Raw genomic sequence first — 13,244 nt, forward strand, 5'->3', positions numbered from 1 at the left:
GGATGAACATGAGCAAAAGTTCTGCTTTACGTCGAAAGGAGCCAGTTGAGGTGGTTCGGGCACCTAGTAAGGATGCCACCTGGGCGCCTTCCTAGGGAGGTGTTCCAGGCATGTTCAGCTGGGAAGAGACCAAGGGGTAGACCTAGGACCAGGTGGAGGGATTATATCTCTTCGCTGGCCTGGGAGCGCCTTGGGATAAGACATGTTTTGTATAGGTATGGCCCAACAATATATGTTTCAAATATAGCATGATACAGTAGGTCCACTTTAAGTTGTTCCACTTTTGCAATAGTGCTGCGCTCCCCCGGTTGGGAACCACTGGGTTAGTGGTTCTTTTAGACCAGGGGTGGGGAACCTTTTTCCTCTCAAGGGCCATTTCAATTTTTACAACATCCTTCGAGGGCCGTACACATTATCTGCTTAAAAATACTAAAATCACAGCCCATTCATTTCGCCTTTCTTTCATGCTGTGCAAAGAAAAAGCAACCTCTTAATCCAGATATCTTACCATGACTCGCGCATGCATGCACGTGCACGGTTGTGGCATGACCACCAAAACAGAAAGATATGGACACAAGATGTGTGCAAGTGTATTTAGTTTCCTATCTATGTGAACATGATTTAAGTGTGGGGGGGGGGACCTAACCTCCTCTAGGGGGGTCCGGGGGGCATGCTCCCCCGGGAAGATTTGTTTTTAACTGTTGAAGTTAAAAGCATCAATCTAGTGCACTTTGAGAGCAACATTAGGAGATCTCCTGTATGGACACATCTCTCAACACCCATATGAGACAGAACTGTAAGCAGATTTCTCTTTCTTTATGGATATTTTACAAATCACTCCCCTTTTAAACTGTATTCTTGTTTAATAATAACAACTTCTTTTTACTTGTCATATAATATTTTATACCTGTTTACTTTATTCTCTTATTTTTGTATAACTATAATGATCATATAAAGGTGTGCCTTTACCTCACTGAGTCTGACAGGAGAGAGCTCTCTTCCACCTGGTTGGGCTGTGGTGCTCTCCGTCAGAACTAGAACCCCTGTCAGCAGCAGTAAACGAGATGACACGTTAGGCTTGTGTTGTGTTCTGACCTTGGCCAGGAAAAACAGGCACTCGCTTGTTTAATTCTTATGCACGCTAGATTTCTTAAAAAATGTTTTGCGTGTGTTTATAAATTACCTCGAGGGCCGTACCAAATAGTCTCACGGACCGTATACGGCACGGAGGCCGAAGGTTCCCCACCCTTATTTTAGACACTTGTTAGTAACCGCTGTTTTTATGACACATGGAAGCTTCAGACATTCTCACATGCATGTTATTGACATTGTATTACCTACAAAGCTTTTTTAGGCATCTATCCAAAAACAAGTTAAAAAAAACGTTGGCTTTAAGACAGAAAAAGGAAGTGAAGCAGATGTGGAAGAGTTTAAACCTGCATTCTTTCTAATGGCCAACAGGGGGCAACTCCACTTGTTGCAAAAAGTAGTCCTTTTGTTTAGAGGTCTATGAAAAAATTGCCATAAATCTGACTTGATTTGCGCATACAATCATTACTTCCCACAAACCTTACTATTTACATTGCACCTTAACAGTCTGTCCTTGTGCGGCGTGCTACGCTTTTTATTATTTCTTTATATGTATTGACAAAACCAAAAATGCTGTAACATGCTAACTCATTGACGGGTTTTAGGACTCATTCCTGCACCCCTATATTGTCATTGGCTTTGGAAATGTAGGATGGTGGACCAGCATCTTAGAGATGTTTCTGTCTTTGTAAGCACCCCCCCCCCCCCCCCCCCCCCACACAGTAAATGAGGACCATTGCTGCAGAGGCAGGGGACTGAACCTGTGACCTTGTTTTTGCCAATTTACTGCCTCTCCAACATGAAGACCACTGTCTCTAAGCAGCAGCCAGCCACATACGGCTCCTGCCAAAACAACAGTCGGCCCTGTAGTTCCTTGTTCTTCCTCCCCCTTCTTGCTCAATTCCTTTAAAAACCATAATGCCACTCTAAAAATGAAACGATGTATCCTATGAAACTATTTCATCGTATAAATCTGCCAGAAGCTGTCGTTGTGGAGAGGGGGACAAGTTGACAGTAAAGGAATATAGATTTATTTTCCTCTTGCAGCTGGTTTCTGGCCGAGTGACTTTACTCTTACAGAGTTGTCAGAGGGGGGGGGGGGGGGGGGGGGGGGGCTGTTTAATGGGATGTTATCAATTTGCGGTGGAGTTTGACTGCCGTCTGTCGGCCTGCTTGATGATGGATCGGCTGCTGGGTTTCAGTTGTAGCGTAGGAGAAAGACTGGAGGATTAGAAAGGTGCATCAGAGGTTGATGGAGAAGGAGCAGCATGAGCAGCGAGAGTTTAAAAGGCGTTTGAAGTGTATAAGATCACAGATTTTTCACAGCGATGTCTCACTTCAGATTAATAGGATTTGAACAGTGGTGGTATTTTTAGAGGTAGCAGTTGAAATCGTCTGCAGTACGTGATTGCTGCTATTCTTTAATGGGATTAAACAAAGCTTTCATTCTCAACGCAAAAAATATGTATTCGAAAATAAATCAGTTAATTGAATAGGTGGAAGAAGTATTCCGATTATTTACTCAAGTGAAACGAGCCATATGACAGTGTAGAAATACTCTATGCCAGGGGTCACCAACCTTTTTGTCATCGAGGGCTACTTCAAGGGTACTTAGTAATACGAAGGGCTACTTGTTTGATACAAACTTCCTGAATAACATAATTGCACGGTTCACCTTTAACGATATTATTATTATTATTAATAATAATCAGAATACATATTAATTTACTGTATGTGAAGGACTGTCTGATCACATGTTAATGTTAATTATTCCTCACAATAATTATTAACAATGATTTACCATTGCTATAGCAACCCCATTGTTTTGTTATGAAAATGTATCTATATTTATACACATTCTCGCAAGATCTATCAGGGGTCGTTGTAATGCTGCGTTCACACCGGACGCGACTTCGCTCTAATCGCTCGAGTTTCACCGCTGCTGCCAGCTGTGTTTACTCACTGCGGTCAAGCCAGCCGTCTTTCACTTTTGCGTGGTCAAACCAGCCGCCCCTGTATTTCGAGTGCGCGATTAGTTACAGGTTTACGGTAATGCAATAAAACAACCCTGGGAAGCTGGATTTCAAAGTAAAGGATGGCATGTGGTTCATTTCTATTATTTGCGATTGAGGAACAGGGTAATTTATGAGAATAATTTTAGGACTTATTGCTTCATAAACTTGTTGCACAAATACTATGAACTACTTTTACTGTGTACTTTTTGAGAATGGCAAAATTCCCTCCAGAGAACAAGAAGGAGCATTTTTGTCTGTCTTTGACGTGGGATAAAAAACATTTCTTCCATAAGTAGTTTATGAAACTGCCATGTTTGTACTTAATACTTCTAGGACTACTTGCAAACATAATATGAACTACTTTTACTGTGTACTTTTTCAGTAATTTGAGTTTCAAAGTCCTCTCCAGAGAACAAAAATTAGCATTTTTGTCAACTTTAATGTGGTCTAAAAAACATTTCTTCCATAAGTAGTTTATGAGTCTGCCATGTTTGTACTTAGTACTTCTTAGACTACTTGCAAACCTAATATGAACTACTTTTACTTTGTACTTTTTGAGTAATTTGAGTTTCAAAGTCCTCTCCAGAGAACAAGAATGAGCATTTTTGTCAACTTTAATGTGGTCTAAAAAACATTTCTTCCATAAGTAGTTTATGAGTCTACCATGTTTGTACTTAGTACTTCTTAGACTACTTGCAAACCTAATATGAACTACTTTTACTTTGTACTTTTTGAGTAATTTGAGTTTCAAAGTCCCCTCCAGACAACAAGAAGGAGCATTTTTGTCTAACTTTGACGTGGGATAAAAAACATTTCTTCCATAAGTAGTTTCTGAAACTGCCATGTTTGTACTTAATACTTCTAGGACTACTTGCAAACATAATATGAACTACTTTTACTTTGTACTTTTTGAGTAATTTGAGTTTCAAAGTCCTCTCCAGAGAACAAGAATGAGCATTTTTGTCAACTTTAATGTGGTCTAAAAAACATTTCTTCCATAAGTAGTTTATGAGTCTACCATGTTTGTACTTAGTACTTCTTAGACTACTTGCAAACATAATATGAACTACTTTTACTGTGTACTTTTTCAGTAATTTGAGTTCCAAAGTCCTCTCCAGACAACAAGAATGATCATTTTTGTCAACTTTAATGTGGTCATTCTTGTTCTCTGGAGGGGACTTTGAAACTCAAATTACTCAAAAAGTACACGGTAAAAGTAGTTCATATTATTTGTGCAAGTAGTCTAAGAAGTACTAAGTACAAACATGGCAGTTTCATAAACTACTGATGGAAGAAATGTTTTTTATCCCACATCAAAGTTAGACGAAAATGCTCATTATTGTTCTCTGGAGGGGACTTTGAAACTCAAATTACTGAAAAAGTACACAGTAAAAGTAGTTCATATTATGTTTGCAAGTAGTCCTAGAAGTATTAAGTACAAACATGTCAGTTTCATAAACTACTTATGGAAGAAATGTTTTTTATCCCACGTCAAAGTTAGACAAAAATGCTCCTTCTTGTTGTCTGGAGGGGACTTTGAAACTCAAATTAATCAAAAAGTACACAGTAAAAGTAGTTCATATTATTTGTGCAAGTAGTCTAAGAAGTAATAAGTACAAACATGGCAGTTTCATAAACTACTTATGGAAGACATTTTTTTTATCCCACATTAAAGTTGACAAAAATGCTCCTTCTTGTTCTCTGGAGAGGACTTGTTCTCTGGAGAGGACTTTGAAACTCAAATTACTCAAAAAGTACACAGTAAAAGTAGTTCATATTATTTGTGCAAGTAGTCTAAGAAGTAATAAGTACAAACATGGCAGACTCATAAACTACTTATGGAAGAAATGTTTTTTAGACCACATTAAAGTTGACAAAAATGCTCATTTTTGTTCTCTGGAGAGGACTTTGAAACTCAAATTACTGAAAAAGTACACAGTAAAAGTAGTTCATATTATGTTTGCAAGTAGTCCTAGGAGTATTAAGTACAAACATGGCAGTTTCATAAACTACTGATGGAAGAAATGTTTTTTAGACCACATTAAAGTTGACAAAAATGCTCCTTCTTGTTCTCTGGAGGGGACTTTGAAACTCAAATTACTCAAAAAGTACACAGTAAAAGTAGTTCATATTATTTGTGCAAGTAGTCTAAGAAGTAATAAGTACAAACATGGCAGACTCATAAACTACTTATGGAAGAAATGTTTTTTAGACCACATTAAAGTTGACAAAAATGCTCATTCTTGTTCTCTGGAGAGGACTTTAAAACTCAAATTACTGAAAAAGTACACAGTAAAAGTAGTTCATATTATGTTTGCAAGTAGTCCTAGGAGTATTAAGTACAAACATGGCAGTTTCATAAACTACTTATGGAAGAAATGTTTTGTATCCCACGTCAAAGACAGATAAAAATGCTCCTTCTTGTTCTCTGGAGGGAATTTTGCCATTCTCAAAAAGTACACAGTAAAAGTAGTTCATAGTATTTGTGCAACAAGTTTATGAAGCAATAAGTCCTACAATTATTCTCATAAATTACCCTGTTCCTCAATCGCAAATAATAGAAATGAACCACATGCCATCCTTTACTTTGAAATCCAGCTTCCCAGGGTTGTTTTATTGCATTACCGTAAACCTGTAACTAATCGCACACTCAAAATACAGGGGCGGCTGGTTTGACCACGCAAAAGTGAAAGACGGCTGGCTTGACCGCAGTGTTTACTCGCATCATTCAAACAAGACGCGCTGGCTCGGGAGCTACAACTACAACAAAATGAACATATTTTACCGTGATTAAATTGTAATACACGTTTCTAAAAGATGCCGAAGTAACAAAATACTGATACCGGTTAGTAAAAACCATGAATTAATGCTTGACAAGTCTGCAGACAAGACGGCAGGCGAAAAACCTTTTAAAATGCTTGTTTTCTGAATGGAGATTTGGTCGACCAGGCTAAGCTAACGTTGTATATGCTCATTCCACACTCATAACAACGGCCTACAGACATAAATAAACCAGCGACTGTATTCGCCATGACACAGACAGTCTGTGGTTTGTACTTGTTTAACTTTTGTCCAGTTTCTGAAAAGATATGAGGAGCTGTGATCTCTGTTTGCTAACTGCTGATGTTTTCTGGTTGAACGTCAGTGGCAGACTGCTGTGTGTGTGTGTGTGTGTGTGTGTGTGTGTGTGTGTGTGTGTGTGTGTGTGTGTGTGTGTGTGTGTGTGTGTGTGTGTGTGTGTGTGTGTGTGTGTGTGTGTGTGTGTGTGTGTGTGTGTGTGTGTGTGTGTGTGTGTGTGTGTGTGTGTGTGTGTGTGTGTGTGTGTGTGTGTGTGTGTGTGTGTGTGTGTGTGTGTGTGTGTGTGTGTGTGTTTGCGGTTTGGTGATGAGGCCCATGATCGTAGCTGCTCATGCTAGCTTGTCTCAGCTAAAGGTGGAACGGAGATTTGGTGCGTGGAGTTCAACTCTGAACCTATCTGGGGTCAGAGTTCAATTTCACGCACCAAATCTCCATTTCACTTACAAATGTACATACAAAATGTGTGCTTTTAAAATTTTATATTCAATATTTTCATTTTAAAAATAAAAATGTATTCAATAATTTTTTTTAGACGGAGCTCCATGGTGACTTGTGCTATTTTTAGAACATGCACGCGGGCGACCAATTTCCCCCCTGCGGGCGACTTAGTGCCCGCGGGCACCGCGTTGGCTACCCCTGCTCTATGCTATGTAAAAGTCATACTTTAATGAGCAAAAGGGAAAGTATTGCCATAAGGCACACATACTTTAAATTATTCTATTATAATTATTGATGCATTTAGGAGGACATATTCTGCTCATCTTCAGATTCCTATTTGCATTTAAAGTCTCTCCTGTGACATGTCTCCATGCTTTAATGTTCAAAAAGCTCTTTATCTTTCTCATACTGCCTGTGCTGCAGCACCTCTATTCACCCTCTGTCTGAAACCAGAGCCCAGTCTGCTCTGATTGGTTAGCTCTGTTGTGATTGGTCAACTGCTTAGAGATGTCCCTCCCCTTAGTCTATCACGTACAATGTGTTGGAGCGCTAGCCAATAGAAGCGTGAGTGTTACAAAGTGATGTCATGATGTAACAGAAGTAAACAAAGGAGTCCAATGGAGGCGTTTCATGCATAAGTACTTATGTGGCACACTTCCATCCATCCATCCATACATCTTCTCCCACTTATCCGTGGTGGGGTCGCGGAGGTAGCAGTTCTAGCAGAGAGCCCCAAACTTTCTTTTCCCTGGCCACATCAACCAGCTCTGACTGGGGGATCCCAAGGCGCTCCCAGGCAAGCGAAGAGATATAATCCCTCCACCTGGTCCTAGGTCTACCCCTTGGTCTCTTCCCAGCTGGACGTGCCTGGAACACCTCCCTAGAGAGGCGCCCAGGTGGCATCCTAAGTAGGTGCCCGAACCACCTCAACTGGCTCCTTTCGACACGAAGGAGCAGCGGTTCAACTTTGAGTTCCTCCCGGATGACTGAACTTCTCACCTTATCCCTCAGGGAGACACCAGCCACCCTGACCCATCCTTCATGACAATAGGTGAGGGTAGGAACAAAAATGGCCCGGTAGACAGAGAGCTTTGCCTTCTGGCTCAGCTCCCTTTTCGTCACAACGGTGCAGTAAAGCGACTGCAGTACCGCTCCCGCTGCTCCGATTCTCCGGCCCATCTCACGCTCCATTGTTCCCTCACTCGAGAACAAGACCCCGAGATACTTGAACTCCTTCACTTGGGGTAAGGACTCATTCCCTACTTGGAGTGGACGGTCCATCGGTTTCCTGCTGAGAACCATGGCCTCAGATTTGGAGGTGCTGATCCTCATCCCAGCCGCTTCACACTCGGTTGCGAACCGATCCAGTGAGTGCTGAAGGTCATTAGAACCACATCATCTGCAAAAAGCAGTGGTGCAATCCTTAGTACACCGAACTGCAGACCCCCTCCCCCATGACTACGCCTCAAAATCCGATCCATGTATATTACAAACAGGATTGGTGAGAAAGCGCAGCCCTGGCGGAGGCCAACCCTCACCGGAAATGGTTCCGACTTACTGCCGAGGACCCGGACACAGCTCTCGCTTTGGGAGTACAGAGATTGGATGGCCCTGAGTAGAGACCCCCTCACCCCATACTCCCGCAGCACCTCCCACAGTAACTCCCTGGGAACCCGGTCATACGCCTTCTCCAAGTCTACAAAACACATGTAGACTGGATAAGCGTACTCCCAGGCCCCCTCCAGGATCCTTGCGAGAGTAAAAAGCTGATCCGTCGTTCCACGACCAGGACGGAATCTGCATTGTTCCTCCTCAATCTGAGGTTCGACAATCGGTCTGACCCTCCTTCGAGTACCTTAGAGTAAACTTTCCCGGGGAGGCTGAGTAGTGTGATGCCTCTGTAATTGGCACACACCCTCTGATCCCCCTTTTTAAAAAGGGGAACCACCACCCCGGTCTGCCACTCCTTCGGTACTGTTTCCGACTTCCACGCAACGTTATTGAGACGTGTCAACCATGACAGTCCCTCAACACCCAGAGCCTTCAGCATTTCTGGGCGGATCTCATCCACCCCCGGGGCTTTGCCACTGTGGAGTTGTTTGACGACCTCAGTGACCTCCCCACGGGAGATTGGTGTCGATCCCCCGTCATACTCCAGCCCTGCCTCTAACATAGAGGGCGGAGTTGTCGGGTTCAGGAGTTCCTCAAAGTGTTCCTTCCAACGCCCTAACACTCCATCAGACACTTCATCCACACTTCAGGAAAGGAAAACCCCCAAAAGCATGCTGGAGCCTCTTTGAGTACAGTACCTGAGTAAATGTACTTTGTTACATTTCACCACTGTTAATAATGTATTATTATCTCAATATTAGGCTCCAGATTATAAAAAAAGGTTGCATAATATTTTATAATAAATGTTTTTTTGATTTGTGGTTTTATTTAAAAAATAAAGAATAGCTGAATTAAAGGGTGAAAAAAAAAAATGGTCATACTGAAACAATGTGGATGTGCATGGCTGTACAGCAGGGTCATTATATAGAAGCACTGGAGGAGTGTGAAGAGTTAATTAAGGTAAGAGCTGTGATGGATGAGACAAGGCACTGGGGATTTGTTAGACATCTGAAAAGGTCACGGCAACGCCAGAGTCGGAATTACAAGCTGATTGGTTCTGTGTATGTGTGTGTGTGTGTGTGTGTGTGTGTGTGTGTGTGTGTGTGTGTGTGTGTGTGTGTGTGTGTGTGTGTGTGTGTGTGTGTGTGTGTGTGTGTGTGTGTGTGTGTGTGTGTGTGTGTGTGTGTGTGTGTGTGTGTGTGTGTGTGTGTGTGTGTGTGTGTGTGTGTGTGTGTGTGTGTGTGTGTGTGTGTACCTACAATCTGCTTTTCACTTAAGTTAAATCACCTCAAGATGTTTTCCTGATGTGTAACTTAATCACTCTGTCAGTACATTGCTCTAATATATCATTTCCAATCAATGTTAACACCATCTGCAATCTTATATATTCATGGTAAATGTGAATAATGCACATTTAAAAGCTGTCCATTTCTAATAGGAGCATTAGTAGCTCTAATATAGATAATTATGTGAATCTGTTAGCCAGGGCATCGTTAGCATTTTTTGAATCTCTGGATGTAATTTACGACCAAGCACTGTCAACGCTGCCTGCAGTGGAGATCATTTAAAAGGATGTTCCATGCCTGCGAGGCCTGTCATGCAATCTCAGACATAATTACCCTTAACTACAGAGATATTGGAAAATGTAAAAGAATGAGGATGTGAAGAATCGCTTTAATCTCCATCATAGCCTCGTGAGTATTCATCTTTTATCGTCAATCTGATACTGGCCAGTCCAGTCAGTCATTTTGAGCTCATGTATTGTTATTTCATTCTATATTTATCTGATGAAGATAGGAGAGGAACTGCGAGTGAAGCCTTTAACCGATATGATTTCAATTTAACATTGTGACCCGTTCCATCACTACTGTTATTCTGGGAGACCCAAATGATCTAAATGCTGTGGAGTGTGTGTGTGTGTGTGTGTGTGTGTGTGTGTGTGTGTGTGTGTGTGTGTGTGTGTGTGTGTGTGTGTGTGTGTGTGTGTGTGTGTGTGTGTGTGTGTGTGTGTGTGTGTGTGTGTGTGTGTGTGTGTGTGTGTGTGTGTGTGTGTGTGTGTGTGTGTGTGTGTGTGTGTGTGTGTGTGTGTGTGTGTGTGTGTGAGTTGTGTGTGTGTGTGTGTGTGTGTGTGTGTGTGTGTGTGTGTGTATAAGGACATGTTACTGGGATAGATGCTCATCCTAGTCAAATTAGAAAATCCAAACAAAGTCCAACAAAATGATATCTGTTCGTTCCTCAGCTCTAACATTGTCAAGCACCTGGTGGTTTTCCGCAAAACATGCCATGAGTTGTGAGTAAACATTTGAAAAATGTTGGTTACTTTCTCAAGGTCTGTCAATTTGTCAAGGAAGTTCTATTCTAAAAATAAATGAAGCTTGTTATACTGCATGAACTCCTCTGAGATCATTTACACAAGACAAACTAAGCACTTTATATTAGGATACAGTATATATAAAGAATATTATGCAAGAAAATAAAGCTCTTACTGCCTTCTTTTTGAATTAGAAGAAAGTAGTTCTGTAGCCAGAAACTTGAAAGGAATCACAATGTTCTTTGTAGCTTAAAATCTTCAAATCAAGCAACAACCTCCGGTTTTTAAAGAGAAGCAAATCCAAGAGCTTTAACCGTGCATTATCTCTAACTGCCAGCAGGGGCAACTCCACTGGTTGCAAAAAGTAGTCCTTCTTGTATGGAAGTCTATGAAAAAAATTGCCCTACTTTTATTTTTGTTTATTGCTTCCGTAAACTTTATCCTAAGAAGTTGATGGTCTCAATCACCAGTTTTAAGTCTTCCTCAAATATGTTTATTTTACTGTATTGTCCCATTTAGAGTACAATTTATTTTGTCATGATATAACTTTGGTTTAACAAGTGGCTTACGTAAAATGTCGGTTAGGAGTTTAGGCAATAAAAGGACTTGTTAGGTATACAAAAAGGATTTAGTTTGGGCTAAAACGGATTTGAAAGTCACTGATGTAGGGGCATGACTATTTCGCTCTTAAAACTACTTTTGTGGCTCTGAAAGTTTTCTGATTAATCAAATGGGTTTACATTCAAGGTAGTTCAAAACCAAGTCTCATGCAGACGCTAATGTGGAAAGTGCTGAAAATTCGGAAGTGCTTTGAACCTGCATTCTCTCTTTAGGCAAACATTGGGTGACTCCACAGGTTGAAAAAAGTAGTTCCTCTTCTATAGAAGTCTATGAAGAAATGACACAAATTATTTGATTGCTTCAGTAAACTGAGTTAGCGAGTTGAGGGTTTAAATGTCTTGCTTCGCACCTTCTCTAATAATGTTCATTTTTGGTAAATAAACTGCTTGTGTGGGATATACAGGTGGCCTCCAACAAATGCACTTGAGTGAAAAAAACCTTTTTTGAAATATATTTGATCAAATTGCAGCTAAGAAATAATCTTGTTATCTTGAACCCCAGAGCATCATTATCCCCCACAACTCATCACATTTTGGTCAAATGATGCTCAAGGGCCGACTCCATCAGGCAGCCCCTCTCTCTGGGGCCGCAGAGATCGGCTGAAGGATCTTAATCATTGAAATTGTCAATTATAATGCCCGCACTGATGAACCTCTTCATCTGTCTGTCTGCAGTGCTGCTGCTGGGCATCTTCCTGTACACGCGCTGGAGGAGCTACAAGGGGCTGAAGGAGGGCGTGTACCACGTCTCCGCCCACCACGACGGCTGGGAGGACATCCGGGAGAACGTCCTCAACTATGATGAGGAGGGAGGCGGGGAGGAGGACCAGGTACATCATCCACACACACACACACCCACACACACAGTTTCAAAGAAGTTAAAGATGCCTCTTGGAAGTATAGAACACTGTAATCATTCAACGTTAATTTGATTTATTAATTATGTAAGGAATAATATGCAGCAGGGCGGTCATTCATGAAAATAAACATAGGCAGGGTGATCACCCTCCCTAAATTAACCGGCTTGACTCACAATATTGATTAAACATTTTTTTCTTTACGTAAAAATTATCACATTGCTTATTGAAAAAAAACGGTCCGTTCCACTTGGTACCAACGGCTGGAATTGTAGCGAGAGCAACGTAACTTAAAAGGACGGCAGCTCTGATCGAGGTTCTATTTCGTCCCTACTGACTGCCAGAGCCCATACTGTTTTCCAGTTAGTGTTTACTTCCTGTCTGTCTTCTTCTGCCTACCCTTTAGTGTTCACTTCCTGTCTATCTTCTTCTGCTGTTCCCTTTAGTGTTCACTTCCTTTCTGCCTTCTTCTGCTGTTCTCTTTAGTGTTTACTTCCTGTTTGTTTTCTTCTGCTGTTCCCTTTAGTGTTTACTTCCTGTCTTCTTCTGCTGTTCCCTTTAGTGTTTACTTCCTGTCTGTTTTCTTCTGCAGTTCCCTTTAGTGTTTACTTCCTGTCTTCTTCTGTTGATTTCTCTGACGTCCAGCACTCTGTGTTTAACCTCTTTCCCTCTATTGCGTCTTTTCTTTACTGGGGACAGTTTAGCCATCATGAAGCCAAAATGTTTTTCTCTCCCCAAATATAAAAGGGAACATTTTAAAAGTATTCCATGGTGTTTTCCGATGGAACAAACAAATGTTTGTTGTCCACAGCTGACGTTAAATTAAGCAGAGAATACGATTGATTTATTGATATGGCTGCTCATAGTCCCATAATCGTCCGGAGCAATGGTAATGTTCTCCTTAGCAGCGTTCTGCTAGTGGAAAATAACCAACCATGGAAGGTCCAAATTTACAGAAGCCGTAATAAAGGCCCCCACAAAACTGTTGAGACATTGCTTAATAGTAAAAGTATCAAAATACATCTTTATTTAAAAATTGTCATGCAAACGTTAAAAAAAATCAAGTTGGACACAAAGTTTTTTAAGAAAAAAATCTGACTTGCTCATGTTTGTGCTGATGAAACAGCCTATATATATATATATATATATATATATATATATATATTTTGTATGTTCTTCTTGAGCATTTGCTGCTATAAGGGCCTGGATCATAGAATGTTTTAGT

The 13,244-nt window shown here is 41.0% G+C and overlaps 1 protein-coding gene across 1 annotated transcript in view; it reads left to right on the forward strand.

Annotated features, from left to right (window-relative positions):
• The window catches only part of LOC307030058 (neural-cadherin-like), a 597,902-nt gene that overhangs the window by 574,790 nt on the left and 9,868 nt on the right, over positions 1 to 13,244 (forward strand). Inside the window, 1 exon segment of the mRNA XM_079666281.1 lies at positions 11,838 to 11,992. Within this exon segment, the coding sequence (XP_079522407.1) occupies positions 11,838 to 11,992 (155 nt within the window).

The sequence above is a fragment of the Notothenia rossii genome (genome assembly GCF_949606895.1).
Source record: "Notothenia rossii genome assembly, chromosome: 2".
Taxonomy (NCBI): domain Eukaryota; kingdom Metazoa; phylum Chordata; class Actinopteri; order Perciformes; family Nototheniidae; genus Notothenia; species Notothenia rossii.